Source organism: Chrysoperla carnea, chromosome 5 (assembly GCF_905475395.1).
Source record: "Chrysoperla carnea chromosome 5, inChrCarn1.1, whole genome shotgun sequence".
NCBI classification, from domain to species: domain Eukaryota; kingdom Metazoa; phylum Arthropoda; class Insecta; order Neuroptera; family Chrysopidae; genus Chrysoperla; species Chrysoperla carnea.
This window is the reverse complement of record NC_058341.1, coordinates 75,069,864-75,093,807: the sequence shown is the minus strand read 5'-3', so window position 1 is coordinate 75,093,807 and position 23,944 is coordinate 75,069,864. Positions and strand designations below refer to the sequence as shown.

At 32.4% G+C, this 23,944-nt stretch overlaps 2 protein-coding genes across 2 annotated transcripts in view; one reads left to right on the top strand and one right to left on the bottom strand.

Annotated features, from left to right (window-relative positions):
• Positions 1-23,944, bottom strand: part of LOC123299607 (ice-structuring glycoprotein-like) — a 489,510-nt gene that overhangs the window by 121,971 nt on the left and 343,595 nt on the right. The gene's annotated exons all lie outside the window — the stretch shown is intronic.
• Positions 28-11,730, top strand: LOC123301436 (acyl-CoA Delta-9 desaturase-like). The gene is made up of 7 exons (XM_044884174.1): positions 28-229; positions 842-972; positions 1,285-1,490; positions 2,672-2,821; positions 4,428-4,722; positions 5,175-5,286; positions 11,495-11,730. The coding sequence occupies exons 1-7, from the start codon at positions 28-30 to the stop codon at positions 11,728-11,730; spliced, it is 1,332 nt and encodes a 443-aa protein (XP_044740109.1).

Sequence of the window (23,944 nt, the reverse complement as noted above, 5' to 3'; positions counted from 1 at the left end):
AAATTTGAATTGAAAAATTTGTAGAAAATGTCACGTAATCCAAAGCAAGTTAAATGTGTATTAAATGGAAAAGATAATATTCGTGAGTTGTCTGGTACTACTTCGCCGACAGAAAGAAAATACAAATATCGTTGGACTCATATAGTGCTGTTTGGATTATTCCATATCCAAGCAATTTATGGAATGTATTTGTCATTAACGTCAGCCAAATTACTAACAAATATTTTTGGTAAGTCAGATTAATCCAATTTAGACCTAGGTCCAAAAATTTAATTTTTTTAATATATTTCCAGCCTGATATTTGCAGTTCTTATCCCTAACATTAAGAAATTTTGACTGTTTAAAATTACGAGGTAATTAATGTCTAAGTTCCCAATTTTGACAATTTATGTCAAAATTAATATCTCGAAAACAAAACGACGTGCTGCTATGTTTTTTTTCTAAAAACGTTTTTTTAAAATTCTGTCAAAAGAATTTTTTTATATCGTAAAATATAGCTAGGAGAACAGTCACTTTTACATGGTTTGACCCTCGAAATTGCGATTTTTGCAACTGTTTATCTCGCGATGTAAAAGATCAAAATTTCTGGAATCTCACATTCTTCTGTGTCTGTGAAAAAAATTGACCACATTTGTCGATTAAATTGACCAAACCTTTCAGATAATTATTTAATGGTTTTTAATTTTAACAAATTAACGATATGTTTTTCTTAAATGCTAATTGAATAATAGCTAATATTATAAACATAAATTATAATTTTTTTTCTAATGAATAAAATTTAAAAAATCAGCTGGGAAGATTCATTCAACAAGCTTTGTTTTAAAAAACTACTTTGTTTCAGCGTACGTCCTCAGCTGGTTATCAGGATTTTCTTTAGCTGCTGCAGCACATCGTTTATGGTCACATCATGCATATAAAGCAACGTGGCAATTAAAATTAATTTTTATGCTTTTACAAACTATGGCATTTCAGGTAATGGTGGAGTTAATGCTAAATTATATTTACAATTATGTGAAACCTATTTTAAATATGTAACAAAAAAAATAACATTCTATGTGTCTACCACGATCTTGAAATCAAGACTGGTTTCATTAGATTTTGTTAAGTCTTGAGAGGGTGCTGACAAACCAAGACTTAATTTATAAAGTTTGCTCTGAGCTTGACCAAAACGCCCAAAGATTTGGATAAGGCTTGGGCAGGAAACGGAATCCCCTAGTTGGATTCAAAATTTCACTTCGTACTGGAGTAGTACGAACTTTAATTTAGATCTTTTAAATTTATTAGGAGTCGCTTTACCTATGGTGTAGAAACCATCGAATGCATCATAAATTTCTGGATACGGATGCTGATCCACATAATTCAAGACGTGGATTTTTTTATTCTCATATCGGTTGGTTAATTGTTGAACCACATCCAGAATATATGGCAAAACGAAAATTGATTGATATGTCCGATTTGAAAAAAGATCCATTTATAAGATTTCAGATTAGGTAACTTTGTTTTTGCATTTGATACTAAATTGAATTACTAATTAGAACAAAAATAAAGGTTTTTATTTGAATTATTAAAATTTTATAAATACCGATCAACTACCATAACTTATAAATGCGGCCACGTCCAAAATGTTCGTTTTTATTGAAATTCTGATGTCCTGTTATTCAGCCTGTAACCACTTTTGTTGACGTACTCATTTGTTGACATTACTTGAGATAATATGCTTCCACAAAAACGCAAATGTAGTTTATTGCATCGTTTCTAGCAGACATCAGGAAACAATATACATAAAGTTATATATTTTCAGACTCCTCGTTGAGAGGACTATCTTTAAATATACTCTATTGGTCTCTATTTTATTGGTCTTGAACGGCTCTAATGACATCTTACTCGTTAAAATCAGTTTTCTTCTTTGTAATTTACAATGGTCAACCAAAAGGTCGCAAATATACCAGTTCCTCGAAAACAAATTTATTTTTAGATCCAGATCGCAGTTAGATCCAGATGTATCCGGCCAGTAGATTCGTTTTTCTTACAACCATTTCCATCGCAATCGGTAAACTTTGCTTTACTTTAAACGTATTACAAAGTTTGCAACTTTGTAATACGCTTAAGATATTTCCAGCATGGTATTTGCAGTTCCTATACTCAACCAATGGTAAACCTCACTTTTCAACAAAATTTAAAGAATTGCTGTTCACAGGCTAAGAATAAGGCTTACTATTAAAATACAAAGCTTCAGAAATTTTTACCTTTTAAAACAAGAGATAATTAATGCTAAAGTTCTCAGTTTTCACAATTTACGTTAATATTACTATCTCGAAAAGAAAATGAATTTTTTTTTTTATTATGTGGAGAGACAATGATTATAATATGCTTTGATCCTCGAAATCACGAACTTTTCAGAAATTCAAAAATTCTGCAACTTCGTGATCTCATAGCTAACATTATTCTGAGTGTGAAAAAATAGGCAAAATCGGTCGACAAGTGCTTAAAAGGATGAATACTCCAAAGAATATTAACGGAAAGATTAAAGGAATCTTGTCATTTCCGAATCATCGTGCCTTAGTTTCAAAATTATTCAGAGTATTTGGGCTTTATCTCGCGAAATATTGTACTGTTTTGACAAAGCAATGCCCTAAGGAATGCATAAATTAACTTTTTTTCTTTTTTTTAGATATTATTACCCATTGTTATTTTTATTGTGTTTTCTTTTACCAACGATAATTCCTTGGTATTATATATTCCTGCGTTACATACTTGTACTGAATTCAACATGTTTAGCAAATAGTTGGGCACATATTTGGGGTACCCAACCATACGAAAAGTATGTATGTTTTAATTTATGCCAAAAACAAAAAGTATTCACAACTGATGATTTTGCTCGAATAAATAACAGTTATTTTGGATATAAAGTTAAACATTATTAGGACTTATTTGTCACAAGTCAAAATTTCATGTAGATGTAATCCTTAAAAGTTTTTGGTCCCGCCAGAGCACAGCTAAGGAATATATACCTTTTTGTATGCTCTAATAATAAGATAATGGATTCTCCGGCAATGTTAACTTTCGTCCGGTATTCAACAGTGACGTATTCGTTGCCCTTCACACATTGTCACATACGAAATTTTCGAAAAAACTGGCTGATCGATTAACGCTCAAATGAAACCGCTAGATCTAGAAGCAGGAAATTTCGTACACATGTTTCTTAAATGAGGTAAGTGTGCACAAAAAAGAGATTTTTGGAAATTATTACCCAAAGGGGTTAAAAAGAAGATGCCATATCGTATATGTACCAAGTCAATACTTATATAGTTTTACCCATGTAAATAATTGTATAGAAAAATATAGATCAACCTTTTCTGTAACGTCATGTTACTAAGGTTTTTTAACTTCATGTGGTTTAGAATATTTACAAAAGAGAATTTTAAGTATTATTCTCACCAGCAGTAGCAAGGAATGCTTCTTTATAATCGAAAATTGGAAACATTTTGTCGCTGTACAAAAAATTTGAATCATTGGTTATAAAGCTATATATATATATATATATATATATATATATATATATATATATATATATATATATATATATATATATATATATATATATATGAAGTTCGAACCGGCAGAGGAACTCGAGACCATTGTAGTTAGAAACTTGCGTCTTTTTACAGATTTCTAAATAAAAGATTTTATTACAAAATAAAATATTATAGAACAAGTATTTGATACAAAACTACTAATAGTACGGTTCTATAAAATATATTCTAAATATTTTCTTTCCTCTCATGGACAGTATGTTCTAATATTCAATCACTTCAGTTGTAGTTGTTTATGTCCAATATCTGCATGTCCAGTGTAGCGGGTGTGAAATTTTATTATATAATGAATAGGAATAACTGATAGACTGACAATATCAACACACAGCCAAACTTCTGGGGCAAGAAACATGTAAATTAATAAGTTGGCTTTTTGACACTATAGAAGAGCCTAAGGAAAGAGTTTTGAAAATTTAACCTCAAGGTGTGAAGATTAGATACACCTATAGAAAGATACATAAAATTAACGACTAAAATTATTATTCATTTATTTAGGACTCCGGGAAAAAATTTAGGACTCCGCACCAAATAATTAAAACCAAAGAATTTAGTGGGGATATGTGATGGCAAATGAAGTGAAATTTTATAACGCAATAGTCTTTGTATTTAAAATTGCTGTTTCCCCAGCGAAGCGAGTGGGTTAACAGGTAGTTCAAGTATGAAAGAAGGTAGGCACTCATCAACAGAGCAATCGAATGTTTTCTAGTTCCAGAACTCAAAAAGTTTAAGTCTCTCAATATCCGCCTTTTTGAATTTTTGATTTGTTGCAAATAAGTCAAAAAATGTATGCTAGCTGTATACGAACTTAATTGATTGATTTTAATTCCTTTTTAGGGGTAACAGTGGGCGCAATTCTTTTTTTATGTCATTGATAGCTATGGGTGAAGGTTGGCATAACTATCATCATACATTTCCATGGGATTATAGAACTAGTGAATTAGGTGGCTGGCACATGACTCCCATAGTGGTGATATTAAACCTACTTGCTAAAGTTGGTTGGGTTTACGATATGAAAACTGTTTCGAATGATATGATACTAAAGCGCATTCAACGAACGGGTGATGGTTCACATCCAACCGCAATTTGGGGTTGGGGTGATCTTGAACAATCTAAGGAGAATAAAAGTTTTGTTAGACTTGAAAATAAAATGTTATTGAAAAACTAATATAGTCACAATTGTTTTAATTTTCTTAATACTTTAATAATACTTCTACTGATATTAGGCGATGATTCATCTCCACACTCACCGTCCAGCTCTAGGAATAAGAAAACTATCACAAAAAAATACATCTTTTTTTAAGGAACTCGCGCAGCTTAAATCAATCCACGTGAAATATTTTCCGGCTTTGCTTGAACAGCTCCAAATGGCCCAATCAATATAATCCTGTGTAGCTGTCTTCCTGTGTAGGAGACAATCTTTATTTAGGTATCACATCCAGATATCTGCTATAATTTAATCAAGAGGGTTTGGATTTCAATATTCATTATTTTTTTATAATGACTGACTAATCCACTAACGTAATAGATAAAAATGAAAATATTGATTTGTTTATGTTTTATAATTTCTATATAAATATAAAGTGTGAGAAAAAAAAACTAACCTACATGGAGAGAAAAAATTCAACTCAATATGATGGATCCGAGGAAATTAGAGAAGCATTAAACACAAACACAAGAATACAAAGTAATAAAAGTAAGATTTACAAAGTAATAAAAGTAAGATATAAACAAGTAAAAATTAAAAGTAAGAGAAGTATAGAGAAGTTCACATCAAAGACAAAGTAATAAGAGTAAGGTAAATATCTAAACAAGTAGTTATAGAAGAATAGGGAAGCTACCATCAAACAAGAAGTAATAAGAGTAAAAGAAGGAAAAGAATCAAGTTGTTAGAGAAAAATAGAGAAGATGACTTGACTTGAAGTCCTTCTTCTCACGAGAACCAATGTGACCACTCACTAAAAAACTTAATTTAATATTTTTATTTTTTGAGTTATAGAACAGAAGAAAGTTATTCTTTACCTTTACCATATATAGTTTGTAAACGAGAAAACCGCCTGTCCAAAAAATTTAATTGTATTAATCAGTATTATTAAAATGAATGGGAGACTTTAAAATCTTGTTTTCCGTGGTTAACAAACAAAGGTAAATTTTTCACTATACATTTATGCGTTTTGGTGTTATTTATATACTATCAGTGGGTCAGCTCCTTGATTGTACATAATAACAACTTTTCAGAGGATAATTGTTGGAGCGGGTCAACAAGTTAATACTTTTTGCCTTTCGGAACGTTTAGCAACTATTTATTCCTTACCCAGGAGCTCAAAACCTACAATATGAGTGGACGTGATCAACGAAATTGGACTGTTTTTGTTTCATTACAAATAACAAGTAGAAAATAATAAATAATAATAATGGAGTTTAACCTCCGTTTTTCAGACATATGCTTTTACAATTAAATTTTTGGTGTAGGTCAAATCACATTTGACAATGTGATCAATTCTACCGCCTCAATTAATTATAATTGTTCACTCCGCCGGTATCTGGATTCGAACCCGCAGCCTTAGTCTACGCAGTTAAACGGCTAAATTCGCCTCAGACCGCTCGGCAATTTTATCTGTTTCATATATAAAAACATTAGTAATAACCATTATTTTAATTATCGATATCTAATTATTCTAGAACATTCTTCACAAGTATATAAGCTTCCGCCACATAGTGCACGTAGGCATGCACTTATTTTTATACGTTAATCGATGCATTACTTATTGTTCGATATTAACTGTATACATTGATTCTACTAAAAATATTATATTTTTTTAATTATTTTTGTGCAAAAAGAAAAGTTAATTCGCACAAATTAAAATCTCAAGAATGATTCTGACAGCCTCAAGCTTTTACAATTAGACATGCATGAATGACTCATAAGGGACTGACAGGACTTTTTTGTTTGAAGTTTGAAAAAGATATCAAGCTAAAATTTTGATTACGTGTTCAGGACTTTAAAAGTGAGTTTGAGTTCGTAAATGAGCAACATACGTCAATTGAGCCGTAGGACACATGTTGTAAATCGTTAGAGATTGAATAAAAGTTTAAACGTAAAAAATTTTTCCTTTTTCAAAAAATAAACCACTTTTGTCTGAAACATTTTTCATTGTTTTCTAGAGTGAGAGCAAATAAGGATAAAAATTTTGTGTCCATTTTCCCCAAAACTATAAAATAAATAGTGATGAAAATTTGTAGATATCTTCAAAACAGTGAGCCTTATACAAATTTTTTGAAAAAAGATGATAAAGTATTCTAAAAACTATTAAACAAGAACAAACGGCAACCGGAAGGCCGTCCTAAATTTGTCCTAAATTTGTTGTTAAAATAATGCAAGCAGTCATATCCAACATCGTCTATACAGAGTATTTCAACAATTAGCTCAATTGTTCATTTAAATTTTTTATAAAAAACTAAAAAACATCCTATTTACATATCAAATTAGATCAAAGATGGTGGGAGCGTATATCAAATGATGTACTTTGCTGTACATTATATTAGGTATTTAAAAGTAAATTTATTTTATTAATTAATATGTTTTAATGCCATCCAATTTATATAATATACAGCTTTGTTGCAACTTTATTGCCCGCAAGATAAACATGCTTGCAAAATTTCAAGTTAATCGGAGATCGCGTAGTGGGTCAAATTGAGCTTGTAAGATTAGCTTGCACAAGACATAAAAAAAAGTAAAGAAATGATAAAAGTTAAGGAATTTATTTTGGCAAACTACATCCCCTTTTTATTGGCCAAATACTTCCTGGTTAAGAAACAGCTAGTTATCAAAATACAAACCGTTAATTATCAAATTACACATTTAACGAAAACATTTGATATTTTCGGATAGCTAAGGACATCTGAATCAGACTATCTATCTATCTACCCATGATAGTGAATATCTGGTATGTTTTGAATGATGTTTATAAATGTCGGTTCTACATGACAACACAAACGTCAGTGAGTGGTTTTGGTTAAAACAGTTGTATCATCACTAACAGTGAAATGTATACGTACACATTTTACCAAACAACACCCCAAACCCTAGTCTAATATGTACGGATAAAACTTCAGTTCAGTATATACATATATATATATGTTACAAACAAAGCTGATTATTGGGCAAAGTTCACTTAACCTACATTGAAAAAAATTAAAATAATGACAATGGCGAAGTTGACCGTGTTATATTGAAATAAAGTAAAAACACTTTCAAACAATTTCCTAATGATTGGAACAAATACAGCTAAATATTTTTATTTACAATAGAATGGGAATGAATTAAAAATATGAATTCGTTGATACACCGACTCCAAAAACAACCATAATTGTAATTACATTATCGTTATTTTTTACTTTTTAGTGCATTTTAATTTATTTTGGAATAGTTTTTTTTTTTTTTTGAAATCGTTTTTTTTTTCTTAAAAGTTTTTGAAATTTAGTTAGTAAGAATCAACTTTCACAAACTCATATCAGTCCAGAATACACTTTCCCTAGATACAGACAACTTTGACTAGCCAATGTGAAACAAAATTCTTAACTTAGTGTTTATAATCAACTTTGTTTATAAAATGTGGTTGTAGACAAAGTAAGTAAAGTAAGTAATGAACATTTTGTGGTCATATTGTTTGTAACCACAAGTATACTTGGCATATAATTTAAGTCAACTTTAACTAATAATCAACTTTATCTGTAACATTTACATACATGTATGTATGCGTGTTTGTAGCTGGCATGATGTTTGTGGTACTTGATAGGCAAAATAACAATATAATGGAATAAAAATCCTTATCATTTCGTATATTTGTCATATTACAAAACATTGTCATTCTAAATTGTACAACATTTTAAATTGTAAATAGTTATTTTTTGGTGGATCTGTAGTTTTGGAGAATTTAAAATTTCTAAATTGGTTACTAGTGCGATAGAAAAATTCCACATAAACTTAAAGTAAGGGAGCTCATAAAGTAAAAGTAAGGGAGAAGATTAACATGTGGGGAGGGGAATTCCTTGGACTTTTAGTAAAAAAAAAATCGATACACGAATTAACTCAAGCAAGTCAGATCAAGATTTGGTGGGTTAATTACATGCTAAAAAGTATAAATTTCAATAATATGACGACTTAACCGTGACTAAGGAAATGGGAAGCTTGCAAAGTTGCAAAAACAAAAACGTTATCTGTAGTAACTCGAGCATGATTAAATTTTTTTTCTGAATTTTGTTTTATTGGTGATGTGCTGGATTATTAAAATGTATATCCACGGATACGGAAACGGGTTTTAAAGTCTAGAACCGAAGATACGGATACGGATCTTAAATATATATTTAATTACAGACTCAGTGTCGCGCTTCACCTTAAAGCTTTGCAATAGTTAAATAAATAATTTGAAAAAAATTTGCAATAGTGTTAAAATACATTTTTAATATATTTGTGCTGAGTTCATCAATTTGTTATGAGGTCAGTGTGTTTTTTTATTTTGAAATTTTATTTTCATTGTTGTGAATTTATACTAATATGGCCTGCATAAACCCATTAAAGGATGCCAAATGATTACAGAAATTTAATTTTTAGACCACCTTTAATATGTTCTCGCAAGACATCAAAATCACTCCTTGATGATCTTCTAGAAGTTAGTACAAACCATCAAAAGACGCCAGAATTCTTAAAAATTAGGGCGAACGTCAATGCTTACAATAGTAATACAGACAACTATATTAAAGAATATGCTAACATATCCAGAAGGTTAAGCATCTCATCTCAAAACTCTAAGAAAATGAATAATATTGATATCATTACGCCCATAAATACCATACCTGCAAGCCAGCAACCCCCATCATGGCAAGATAAAGACTTTACTGTTGTCTCAAGAAAAATGAACGTGAACCTGAGCCGAGTGAGCGTAGAGTTAGACAGAAAGAAGAGGAGGCGGGACCCTCTAATTTCACAACCAAAAACCGATTCAATCAATCTTTGTAACCACTGTTACCAATTTCAACAACAGGATCTTTGTGTCTTCGGATTTGACAAAAAATACACCGTAAAAGTGCTTAATAAAGAAATTAAAATCATTCCTAATGACATCAGTATCTACAAGGATATGGTAAAAACTTTTCGATCGAAAAATGTAAGCTATTATACTCATCGATTTAAACAAGAACGTCCTTTCCGTATAGTCTTAAGAAATGTTCACAGCCCCACAGCGCTTGAAGACATTATTGAAGATTTGTCCGAACTGGGTTACGTTGTTGAAAACGTCTCCAACATAAAATATAGTCAAACGAAGGCACCACTGCCAACGTTATTTATCGACTTAAAAAATGATCCTAATAACAAGTCAATCTACTCGATCAACAAACTTGGCAACAAAATAGTCAAATTTGAGCCACCAAACCGAAAACGGGAAAGATTCTGCCACACAAAAAACAGCTGTGGAAGGACCTTCAGATGCGTGAAGTGCACTGGTGATCATCCCACTAGTGAATGTCCCAAGAAAACTCTTGATGAACCGGCTACTTGTGTTAATTGTGGTGATCATCACATGGATAACTACAAAGGTTGTCAGGTCTACAAAAAAATATTAGAAAAGAAATATCCTGCATTAAGAAAACGACAAATTGACACACCCATTACAACTTCCCGGGCAACTACGCCAAATTCCATCCGGGAAAATTTTTCGTTTGCCCAATCAGCCCAAAATTTTAATCAAAATAACCAAAGGCCAGCAGCCCAAAATGCTAATCAAAATAACTAAAGGCCAGCAGATGAACAACCCCACCTCATTCGCAACGAAGAACAAAATCTCGTTACTTTCAAAAAAGAAAGAATCATTTCTAGAACTTAAAGAAATGTTTCGTGACTTAATGAAACAGAATAGTGTTATGATTAATCTCTTAACAGCTGTCATTGGCAAAATGAAATAAAATGGTTAATAGATCATAATAGCTCATAGATCGTGATATTGACATAGCAATAATTTCTGAGACACGCTTAACTGCGAAAAGCTTTTTAAGCATTAAAAATTATTGCGTTTATGACACCAAACATCCAAGTGGAAAAGCTCAAGGGGGAACAGCAATTATTATAAAAAAAAATATACAACATCATGAAATGGAAAAACATGTTTCTGAGCAAATCCAAGCTACAAGCGTAGTTGTTGAGGATTGGGTTGATCCAATAACAGTGTCAGCCGTTTACTGTCCACCGAGGCATTCAATTAGCCAAGAAACTTTTGAAACTTTCTTCAGTAATCTTGGTAACAGATTTATCGCCGGTGGTGATTATAACGCCAAACATACGTTCTGGGCGTCGAGATTGATATATCCGAAAGGACGAAACTTACTAAACCAGCTTTCTTCTGGTGAACGAACTTAATGGGCATCCGATTTAAATAAGTTACCCGATCTGTTAGACTTATTTGTGGTGAAAAATATGTCTAAAGCACACATGCAAATGAAATCATGCGACGAACTCACCAGCGACCATTCGCCGGTTTTATTATCAATATACAATGAATTTATTCAAAAAAGAGGGGCTGCGTCTTAAACTGACCGTCACACAGACTGGGACTGCTTTTGATGGCATTTCGATAATAACCTAAATTCAAAAATGCTGTTAAAATCAGAAGAGGATATTGACTTAGCTGTACAAAAACTCACAATGACTATCCAAAAAGCAGCCAGAGAATCCACCCCTGGTATTAAAAGCCTTAAGTTTAAAAGTTTACTCCCACAAAACTTTAGGCAGCTAATCTCAGAAAAGTGCAAATTAAGAAGAATCTGACAGCAAACAATATTTCCAAATGACAAAAACAGCTTCAACAGAGCGTCACAAAATTTAAAACGCTTGCTATAAAAATTTAAAGAAAATTGGAAAGCTACAAAACGTTGCAATCAACCGCTACAAGCTCTTCCACCCTTAAGAAATCAAGAACGTTCATGGGCAAGGAGCAACAAAGAAAAAGCTGATCTTTTTGCTCAAGAATTGAAAGAAACATTTTCCAATTCACTAGATGCACCCGACGAAGAAATTGAACAGTTCTTGAGTGCTCCTCTACAATTATCCCCACCAATAGAGGCTTTTTCTCTAAACGAAATTTAAAACAATAAACCCAAAAAAAACACCACGTTTTGATCTTATAACTAGAATTTTAAATCATTTACCAAAAAAATGCTATAATCATGATTCGTAATATTTTCAATGCGATTTTGAGACTGGGCTATTTTCCATGTACTTGGAAAATATCACAGATAATTCTAATTCCAAAACCAGGAAAGCCAATCAACGAAGTCAAATCATATCGACCTATCAGTTTATTAGCAACACTATCTAAACTCTTTGAAAAATTATTTCTACAAAAATTAAAGATTATAGTGAATGAGTGGCAGATCATACCGGACTACCAATTTGGGTTCCGTGAGAAACATTCAACTATAGAACAAGTGCATCGAATAGTTAACACACTTAACAAAAGCTTTCAAGAAAAAAAAAATTGTACAACTTCATTTCTTGACGTCAGCAAGGCGTTTGATAAAGTATGGCTTACTCTATAAATTAAAACAACATCTTCCAAGTACATATTATTGTATTGTTTCCTATTCAATCTGGCGTACGTCAGGGCAGCGTTCTAGGTCCAACTTTCGACTTGATATATACCGCGGACTTACCAGTCGACGGAAAAAATACCATAGCTACTTTTGCAGATGATATTGCAATGTTATCCACAGACGTGGACCCAAATGTAGCTTTTCACAGACTACAAAATAGTATAAATAAAATACAAAACTGGTTACAAAAGTGGCGTATTCAAGTAAATGAACAAAAATCAGTTCAAGTAACATTCTCTTTAAGAAGGGAAACTTGTCCAGCATTAAAAATGAACAATGTCAGTTTTCCACAGGCAAACGAAGTGAAATACCTGGGAATTCACTTAGGCAGAAGGCTAACCTGGCGCAAACACATCTGGTCCAAGAGGAAACAATTAAACTTAAAATTTTCGAAACTTTACTGGTTGTTAGGCCATAAATCTAAGTTATCATTAGACAATAAAGTGCTAGTGTATAAATAAATTTTAAAACCTGTGTGGACTTATGGGATTCAAGTATGGGGAACTGCTAGCAACAGTTCCATCGAAATTATTCAACGGTTTCAATCAAAAGTGTTACGAACAATTAGTGAATCTCCTTGGTACGTGCGTAATGACGACATTCACCATAGCCTTGAAGTGCCCACAGTGCGTGAAGAAATTACGCGGTTCAGTGAAAGTTACTTGACTCGCCTTGAAAGGCACCCAAATGTTGAAGTACTCAATCTCTTAGACAATAGTGAAAGAGTAAATAGACTAAATAGGCAAAGTGTTGTAGATTTAAGATTTAGATTTACGTAAAACTCGATTAGGTGACTATCACTGGGTAGTTGCCGTTCATCATATCTATTCCCCAGATCCCAGACCTATTTATAGTTAATCAGACCTATAAAAGAATATTAGGATCCCCCCCCCCCAAAAAAAAACCTTTAAGCTATGAATATAGAAGAGAATATGTGTTGTTAAATTAATAGCTATGTTAGGACTCGCGCCGTTTTTTTTTTTCAATTGTTTACCCATTTACCCAAAAATAATAATAATGTGTTTGCCTAATTCAGAACGGATTGACTAATCGGAACTAAAATAATCAAGTGTAAATGTCAACAAAAAAAACAGTCAGAACCCCGCAGGATTTCTATCAGATTAAGGTCAGGATTAAACATGACAAGGACATCAAGTTGAATCTCCACTATGCAAATCCGATGCGTTTATTTTTTTTGCCTTTTCGAAAATTTACCATTAGATTGCGCCATTAGATTTCCAAATCATCAGTTTACGGCCACCAACACCGCCCAAGCCGCCATAATAATATATTTCCCTTTTCAGAGATACGTATTACAGTTTCAATATCTGACGCGCTCGAGTTACGCCATGAGTCTGTTTTTTTTTTACATTTTCTAAGAGCTATAACTCCTGCCCCCATCGCTATATTGAAAAGATTTAGGGACCTTTCTTTCTTGAAATCATTTAAGCAACAAAAACCAATCCCAACGTCGCTCGAGTTACTACACATTTAGCATCTTGGGCTCCCTTACTGTAAGTGCTCATTTTGAAATATAACCGCCAATTTTTGGCCAGGTCACCAATAAATTTCGTGAATAATTTGTCATTGGGATCATCTTCAATCTACACGGTCATTTCAAAGTAAAAAGAAGTGAAAACACACAAGTTACTTATCTTGTATATTTTTTGAGAAAATGGACAAAACCACGGGTGAGTGGTGTTTACGAAACAATTTTATAAACAAAAGTTTATTGTTTATATAAAAGTTTATTTTTTTTATAGGGTACATTTTATACTATATAACTTTAGTCCTATCTCAAACGGTTTACGAACTTTGCACATTTACGAACTCGACCTCACTTTTTTCTTCGTTAGCATGCTGTAAAAATTTGAGCTTGAGAACTCTTTTCGTAAGAAGCACAGGTTTGTTATAAAATGACATGTCCGTTTGTGCATCTTATTTTCCAAATCAGTAATATATATATATATATATATATATATATATATATATATCTTTGTGAATAAAAATTAATAATAATTTTTGCTTTATTATGGTTGTGGTGGGAGCGCAAATAAATTCGTAAAAATAAAAATTTATATATGAAACGTTTAATTGCGCTTCTGAGTCATACTGAGTCTTCTGGGAAAAGTTGTGGCCGACAATATCGTCGGTAGTTCATCCTTAAACGTGTTAGTCAATTATTTCGAGATGTCGGCGATTCATCATATTGAAGCTAGGACGCATGTGACCTCTTAGACGATCCACAGAGCTAAAAATTGGTATGAATGTTCAGAATACTATTATAAATGAATTGTGAAAAGTACCCATCAATTCCATTTGTGCAAAAAATTTTATTGAGGGGGAAGTTTGCAAAAATAGTTCAGACAAAAATTGTAGATCATTCAATTTGCTACAAAATATGCACCTTTTTTCATAAGTGCTGCCATTTTCGTGATACAGTGCGGTTCAAAGAATTGAAAAAATTATTTTATTCATAATATGCACGTTTATATACATTTTTGAACCGTTATACGAGTAAAAATATGAGTCCCTATATCTTATACATACAAATTTTAAAATTTTTAGAATATAAATCAACGTCAAGAACTCCGTCTATATTTTTATTTAGTAGCATGGCCTGAGTAACATCTGTCTTCCATTCAATTGCCAGCCTGGTGACGCTCGTATACCTGCCTCGTTTCAAAGGTCTCATAATCCACAAAATACTGTTAGTCGTAAGTATTGAAGAGGTGGTGAATTTTCAGAGTACCTGAAAGGCCAGACATCTGTAAAAATTCATGTGCAGTGTCGAAAAAATTATACTCGAAATAGTAGCATTGATGCTGTGAAAAGGCAGCGCCAAGAAGAAGAAACAGGTTCATCAAAAATAAATCCTCATATTTTTACTCGTATAACGGTTCAAAAATATATAACGAAAAAAATAATTTGTTCAATTCTTTGAACCGCTATATCACGAAAATAGCAATACTTATGAAAAAAAGGTGTAGAGACACTTTTGGTAGAGAATCGGATTATCTATAATTTTTGAATGAACTATTTTTGCTGTGAAACTCATCGTTTTGCTGAAAAACGCGAAAAGTCTATATTTGCAAACTTCCCCCTCAATAAAAATTTTTGCACAAGTGGGATTGATGGGGACTTTTCACCATTCATTTATAATAGTATTTTGAACATTCATACCAATTTTTAGCTCTATGGGAATTTTTGTTACCTCACTTATATTTTATGGACTAATTTGACTGGATAAAAAAGATAATACTAAAATAAAGACAATACTTAAGAAAGAATAAAAAGAAGAAAACTCACACCTTAGATACTGGATTGTGTACTTGTAAAATAGATAAACAAATGAAATATACTAGAGTAATAAAATACTTGGATGATTTTAATCACTAATGCGAAACTTATTTATTAGTTAAGCTCCTCCATGATGATGATGATTGTGTCATGTCTGTTTACAGACGTTGACGACCATATCTCTCCATTGTTGCCTGTTATATTCTCTATGTATAATTTCCTCTGTGCTAAGAGATTTGAGAGGTAGATTTCGAATTAAGCTTGTACGTCTTCTGCCTGTTCCTCTTTTTCCATCTAATTTTCCCATAATTACAATTGATTCAAGGTCTCTCTTCCTTATAGCATGACCGAAGAAATCTTACTGGCGTTTGTATATTGAGGATCGTATGCTCGTTTTAAAGTCCGCTTCCATACTTTCGAATTAGATTGGTGATCATTCCATTTATTTTTAAAAATTCTTCTCCAGTACCAGACTTCACATGCTTCCAAAGCTTTAAATAAACTTGCATTGATATTCCAGCTTTCACATCCGTACAACAACACCGGTAACAAACATGTTTGTAAAATTTTATTTTTTGTTTTTAAACTTATGTTGTTGTTATAAAACACTTTTTTAAGTCTGTTACAATTAGCTGTCGATATTGATATTCTTCTTTTAATTTTGTTAACGTACTTCCCATTATCGGTTATTAATGAGCCAAAATATTGGTGTTTTTAAACGGAATTGTACATTCCGTTCATTATTCGTTTTAATATTAATTTTAGGTTTAATTTTATTGTTTGAGTGAACCATTGACACAGTCTTTTTTACATTTAGCTCCATCCCTATTGAGTTGTTTAATTCACACACTTTGTCTAATAATGTTTGTAGCTTTTCTTCACTGTCCGCTATAAGTATGGTATCGTCTGCATATCTTATACTATTTTGATACCATCCGAAGCTTCTTCAGTTCTTGGAAAATGCTTTCAGTGTACACATTTACATAAATAAAAATAATTAAAATATAAAATATAGAAATACAATAAATGTAGGAATAAAATAAATGCAATAATTTAAAAAAATGATATAAATATCTACAATAAATACAGTAAAAATTGTTATAAAATATAATTTAAAAGAACAAAAACATACATTAAAGCAATGAATTTTAGTGCTATGGCTAAGAATTATTATTTTGTGTACTTCTCTTAAATGTATATAAATTTTGTTGAAAAAAATCAATGGAATCACAGAAGTTATTTGCATTACACATTATTCTATTAATTGGTTTGTGAAATAAATAATTACTTTTGGCAAATCGAACATTAAATAATTGATTTTTTCTTAACTTCATATTAGGAACATTTAAATTACTTAAGTTTAAAAGGTAGGAACTGTCTATTGTATTATTAAGTAATTTATATAGAAATACCATATCAGCTGTATCTCGTCTTTTACTCAACAAATCAATTGAAAATCTACTGTACAACTCCTCATAATTATGGTCGTCAAATGTATAGCCAAGTCTGAAACCAATCATTCTCAAAAATTTTCTTTGTACGCTTTCAATTATTTCGATGTAGCATTCATAGTGTGGGGACCAAACTAATGTACCATATTTTAAGATAGGACGAACTAATGCAAGATACAAGGTAAGTAAAACGTTCATGTCTGTAAAGTTATAATTAAAAATAAAGCCTAGCATTCGATGAGCCTTTTTACAGATGGTATCGATATAATGAGCAAAGGACAAATCATGACTCATAATTACACCTAGATCTCGCACCTTCTCATACCGAGCCAGTGTGTGACATTAATTGTGTAGGGATTGAAAATTGGGGATTTTTTTTTATAATAACTAACGATGGAACATTTGGAGTAATTCAAATATAATTGATTAATTTCGCACCAGTTATCTAATTGATTACTGCAGTTTTGAAGAATTGCACAGTCATTATCAGAGGAAATAGGCAAAAATAATTTAAGATCGTCTGCGAATAACAGAAAGGAGCAACGTTGTAAGAAAGGTTTGATATCGTTAATATATAACAAAAAAAGAAACGGTCCAAGATGTGAACCTTGGGGTATTCCTGAAGTTGCCAAATAGATAGAAGAAGAAGAAGATTCCAAATTAACGAATTGCCGTCTTCCACTTAAATAACTGGATGTCCAGTCCAATAATGGGCCGGAGACACCATAGGCTTGGAGTTTGGAAATATTGGAATATTGTGGTTTACTTTGTCAAACGCTTTACTAAAATCCATGTAAATGACGTCCAATTGATTGCCTCTTTCAAATGCATTAAGAACTTCATTTTGAAATATTAAAAGGTTTGTATTAGTTGAGCGTCCTTGAGTAATACCATGCTGTTCCGAAATTATAATATTTTTGAAAAATGGAGTAATAAAATCCAACACACAACTTTCAAAGATTTTCGCAATTGTAGATTGAATTGTGATTGGGCGATAGTTACGAACGTCAAATTTATTGCCAGATTTATAAAGTGGTACAACTCTACTTATTTTTAAGCAGTCAGGGAACACACCAGTTGCAAGAGAATAGTTGAAAAGGCATGTAAGAGGATTGACTAAGATTTCAGCAAGATTTATTAGTAACAAAGGAGCGATATTATCAGGACCTGACTTCTTATTTACATCTAAAGAATTTAGCTTTTTATAAATCATTTCTGGAGATATATAGCATGAGTTAATATTAACAGATGATGGGTAACCGAAATTTGGATTTGTATTTGCTACAGTTTCATAAACAGAAGAGAAATTAGCTGCGAACAAGTTGACTATACCTTGACGATCATCGGTAGTTACATTATCTAAATACATATGATTTGGTATTCCTCCTGATTTTTTAAGTTCAAAATTCCTAAAGTAACTTTTATTTTGAGGAATATATTGTTGTACTCAATCAATAAAAGAGTTATGGTGTTGTTTTACCAATAATTTACAGGCTTTTCTAGCTTCAGTAAAGAGATAATAATAACGAATTGAATTGGTTTGTTTGTAAAGCTTATGGTAAATTTTTTTATTTGAAATTTCTATTTTAAGTTCCCTAGAAAACCAATCAGGATAGATCTTTATAAAGTTTCTTAACAGGAGTGAATTGTTTTACGTTATCCATCAGGCAGTCATAGAAACTATCAAAAGCTGAATTCACTGATAAATTATCAAACACACCAGTCCAATCAATACTATTAATGGCTAGAAATAAAGCATTAGAATTACAATTTTTATAATATAAAAGGTGGCAACTTTTATTCATTGTGGAAACATCGAAAGTTATATCTAAACTACATGAAATTGCAGGGTGATAGCTATCCTCAAGAGAATCATTAAGAGAATCATTAAAAGAGTTAGTTATAAAATTACGTTGATAAAGATGAAAAATGAAAAACTATCAACTATTACCTGAGAATTACAAGTATGGTTGGGGATAGCTTCGTTTGACCATGACATGCTGGCAAATTATAGTCACCTACAATTAATATTTGGCTAAATTTTGAGTCATTTCTTAGAATTTCTTCAATAGATTCACAATGCGAGGTATAAAAACCCGACCTTGACGATGGAGGAATGTATACAGCACCAAGGAGTATACTTTGTTTATTGCAGACAACTTTGATAAATAATTGTTCAACATTTTCATTTTTTGTGGTTAAACTGAACGAAATAAATTTCTTTTTAATAGCAATTAATACACCCCCGTCGCACTTTTTATGAGTAGTTAAGATATCACGATCTTTACGATATATATAGTAAAACTTAAATTCACTATCTAAAATAGAATTATTGAGATTAGTCTCGCTAGCTATTATCACATCATAATCAGAAATAAGAATATTATTGCTAAATTGGGTAACTTAGGATCTCAGTCCTCTAACGTTTTGATAATAAACAGTAAGCTGCCCAGAAATTAGTTTTTTTGCTTCACAACTTGAGGAATTCCACGCACATATTTAATTGTTAAGTTCTTTTCACCTGAATCAATTCGGTTTTTTAAAAGGGTTCGAACTTTGTTTAGATATGCTCTCTCTTGCGGAGTCCTATCACGTGATGCACTGATTTTAAAATGAGGATTAAAGCTGGAATATATTTTGGTACCACGTAGTAAAGTATGTACAAGAGACTCAAACGGTAGAATCAATTTTAGTATCCTTGTTTTATTTGTATCAGTTTTGCCGAGCCGAATCACATTAAACAATATTGGAGGCAATATACAAAATTGCGTTACCCCTCTTTCTATTTTTAACGGTGGCCTAGGATCAGTAGGATCAATTTAGGTGGCCTCGTTTTATTTGTATCAGTTTTGCCGAGCTGAATCACATTAAACAACATTGGAGACAATATACAACCTTACCTTACCCCTTTTTCTATTTTTATAGTTTCTGTGCAGCCATGATTTGTTATTACTGTTGCTGATTGTCCCCAATACATGTTGATTATTATTTGAAGGTCTTTACTATTTATATTTGATCTTTTCAATGTTTTAATGAGTTCCTTATGGTTTACCGGGTCAAAAGCTTGGACGTAGTCAAGACAGCATAGATATATATCTTTTTGCACCTCCATTCCTCGTTCTATTAGTCTTCCCAGTGTAAATAAGGCATTTCGAGTTCCAACTCCCTTTTTGAATCCCATTTGTTCTGCACCGATACTAACTTCAAGTTTATTTTTTACCCTTTCTGCAATAATTTTTGTAAATATTTTCATGCTATGGTTTATAAGACAAATAGTTCCAAATTGTTCACATTCTATAGCTCGGTTCACTTTGGGTATTGAAATAAAACTTGATTTTAGGAAATCGTCAGAGATACAACCTGTTTCGTAAATAAGGTTGAAAAACTCAGTGTAAGTTTCAAGAATTTGATCATTATATATTTGGAACGTTTCTGCTGTTATTTTGTCTGGACCTGGGGTTTTATTCTTTTTCATAGAATCTGCGGCGAACTTCAATCGCAAAGCTTTTTCCTTTCATTCCCAACGTCGGTTTTTGACCTCTATTTTTGTCTTAGTACAGATTTATCGTGCATTTCACAAAAATAGAATAAACCCAGTGCGTGCCAGTGGTGGGACAGCCATATTTATCTCAGAAAATTTTCAAGCACAGGAAATAGTATTAACAACTGATTTAGAAGCTACCGCAATCATAATTAATTTATTTTATCCAATAACAGTGTGTAACATTTATGTTACTAATAGTCAAATTCTTACCAAAAAAAATCTTGGAGACATTTTTACTCAACCACCTATACCTCTTATCGTTATCGGAGACTTTAACAGTCATAATATCATGTGTGGATCTAGTTATATTGATGCAAGGGGCAAAATGATTGAGGATCTCTGCGAAATACATGATGACTTTCTGTTACTAAATGATGAAACTAGTACACACTTCAATGGTAACACTGGGCAACACATCGCAATTGATCTCACATTTGCAACGTCCGATGGGGCCACTTTCTTGGATTGGATGGTTAATGAGAACCTAAATATCAGTGACCACCATCCAATATCTATTCTCGACACAAGATATAAAACCAACTTATACCAGTTTGAAAATACTTCACGATGGATTTTTAAAAGCGCTAAATGGGACTGTCAACACCAAATTAAAGAAAAACTATGCGAACTGCCAAAACCATCCGATTTTTATAACTTAACAATCCAGGAAATTATGGCTAATTTTAATTTTTATTTAAGTTTCATCACCAATGTAGCCAACGAATATATACCAAAATCATTTAGTCACAACCACAAAAAGATTGTCCCATGGTGGAATCCTGAATGTAAAAGGGCTATACAAGAAACCAAGAGGGCATATCGAAAATTTAAATAAAATAAATCAGAAGAAAACAAAATCCAATTCAAACGTTCCCGAGCATCAGCTAGGAGAACAATTAAAGAAAGCGAAAGCTGGCTTAATTTCACTTCTTCAATCACTAATACCACTCCAATGGCAACTGTATGGACAAAACTAAAACGAATAAAGGGTAACTATACAAGTAGCTCAATTCCGTTACTGCCTGAAACATATGATATCTCAACCCCTGAAATACAAACTATCGCAGATCATATGGTCGAAAATTTTGCAGCCAATTCATCTGACATCAATTATCTAGTTACCTTTCAGCGTCATAAAAATTCTATAACGAGTGAGCCTGACAATCTTAGCTATAATATGGATCAATCTAGAATATGGATCCAATAAATAATCCCTTCTTGATAAATGAGCTTTACCACGCAATTAGCACCTGTAAAAAGTATTTGTAAAAGCTATTGATTGGATATGTATATAACTATATTTGGATAAATCAAATGCCTCTAGATCAATGGCGAGAGGCGATAGTAATTCCTATACCCAAACCCAATAAAGATCATACTTAAGCTACAAACTATCGACCAATCTCATTAACCTGCTATTTGAGTAAAATACTGGAAAAAATGGTTTGCAAAAGACTAAGATGGAGGTTGGAAAATGAAAATATGTTTGCTTCAATTCAATTTCGCTAGCGAAATATGAGATCTACCACTGATTTCCTAGTCAACCTGGAATCGGATATCTGTGATGCGCTAGCTCCGAATGAACATCTTCTTCTATTATCTCTGGATGTGGACAGGGCTTATGAGATGGTATGGGTTAGAAGAGTGATATCTACCCAAATAAATTGGGCTTCAATGGTAATTGAATTCCATACATTTCCAATTTTATGAACCACTGCACAATAGTCAGACTACGTAAAACATTACCCAAAAAAGTTGAATTACAAAATGGGTTACCACAAGGTTCTGTTCTTAGCGTTGTATTGCTCCTAATAGCCATCAATGAAGCTCTTCAAATAACTAACGAACAAACCTTTTTAAAAGAAAAATTATTTGTAGACGATCTTTCACTTTCCATACGTGGTACCAATATTAATGTTACCGTCAAAATGATGCAAAATGCTATCAATAAACTTCTCGAATGGTCCAGAATAAGCGGATTCAAGTTTTCGGAGACCAAATCAGAACACATGGTATTTAAACGTGGCCACGATTTCTAACATAATGCCCTTACCCTTTAGAACGAACCAAGCAAAAAGGTGCAACAAATAAAGATTCTTGGTTTGGTTTTTGACAATAAACTGGCATGGATCCCACATATTAGGAATCTCAAAAGCGACTGCCAATCTAGACTTCGGATTCTAAAGGTTCTGTCTTCAAAGCACTATGGTGCTGATGCTGATATATTATTTTCCATTTACAAAGCCTTAATTAAAACAAAGTTGGACTATGCTGCCATAGTTTATGACTCCGCAAGTAATAACTCACTAAAAGCATTGGACTCAGTTCAAAACACGGCGATACGTTTAGGTGTTGCAGCATTCTGTACTAGTTCAATTTCAAGCCTACAAGCGGAAGCAGATATGCCACCGTTATATCTAAGAAGAAAAGAGCTCTGTTTAGAATACGCAGCCACTATAGCATCCACCCCAAACAATCCTGCCCACCGACAAGTATTTAAAGATTTTTTAACTGAAGTTTTCAACATAAAACGATTGCCGAAGCCCCTACGAATGCGAATTCAACTGTACAAGGAAGAACTGGATATAAGGCTCCCTAACATCGTAACAAGAAGTCTCGGTCACCACCCTCCTCCTTGGCAACAGCTCAATATTAACATAGACTTAAGTATTAACGACTATAGTAGAAACACGACTACAGCCTTAATGTATAGATCACTCTTCCATACAACCCAGCAGAAATATCAGAGCTGTGCTGAATATTTTACAGATGGTTCTGTGTCAGAAAATCATGCGGGATTTGGTGTTGTTAACAATACAGGCACTCTCCGTTCTTGTCATGTCTATTATTTCTGTTCCATTTGGACGTGCGAAGTAATGGCAATTGTTTGTGCATTGAACGCAATCAAGGATGCGGATGCAAGTCCCAATGTGATTTCCTCAGATTCTATGTTGCAAATATAGTGATTTTTTATGTCAAATATGACTGGCCTATAGTGTTATGAAGGAGGATAAGTGAGGTAAAGCTTGTAACGTGTTGGTCTTTATTATGAAAATGGAAATCACCCAGAGAAGCGGGTGGGTATAATGCTAGTATTATATAAAATTCAAATACATATTTACTTTAAAACGGCATAGTATTATCTCATATAAGTGATGTACCATTTCAATTCATAGTAGTACAAAATCTCTAAACGCAATAGGTACACAATAAACGTTACATACACACATATGTATATGTCAACGCATATACAATGTGTATATATAAAATCCGATTACTATTTCAGTACATGAAGATGAAAATACGGTATAATCAAGGACTGCGGTTTCTATGAATCGGTTTGGATAAATTCAACTGAATCCGAATTGTTGTCGCAAAAAAATAAAAAAGCTTAATTCACCAGCACTGGCGTC

Bases quoted from the DNA above. Each gene is read 5' to 3' on its own strand.
- LOC123301436 (XM_044884174.1), top strand. From the start codon at position 28: ATGTCACGTAATCCAAAGCAAGTTAAATGTGTATTAAATGGAAAAGAT. The intron at 230-841 runs GTAAGTCAGATT...ACTTTGTTTCAG, and splicing joins ATTACTAACAAATATTTTTG to CGTACGTCCTCAGCTGGTTA. The intron at 4,723-5,174 runs GTTAGACTTGAA...ATAAATATAAAG, and splicing joins CTAAGGAGAATAAAAGTTTT to TGTGAGAAAAAAAAACTAAC.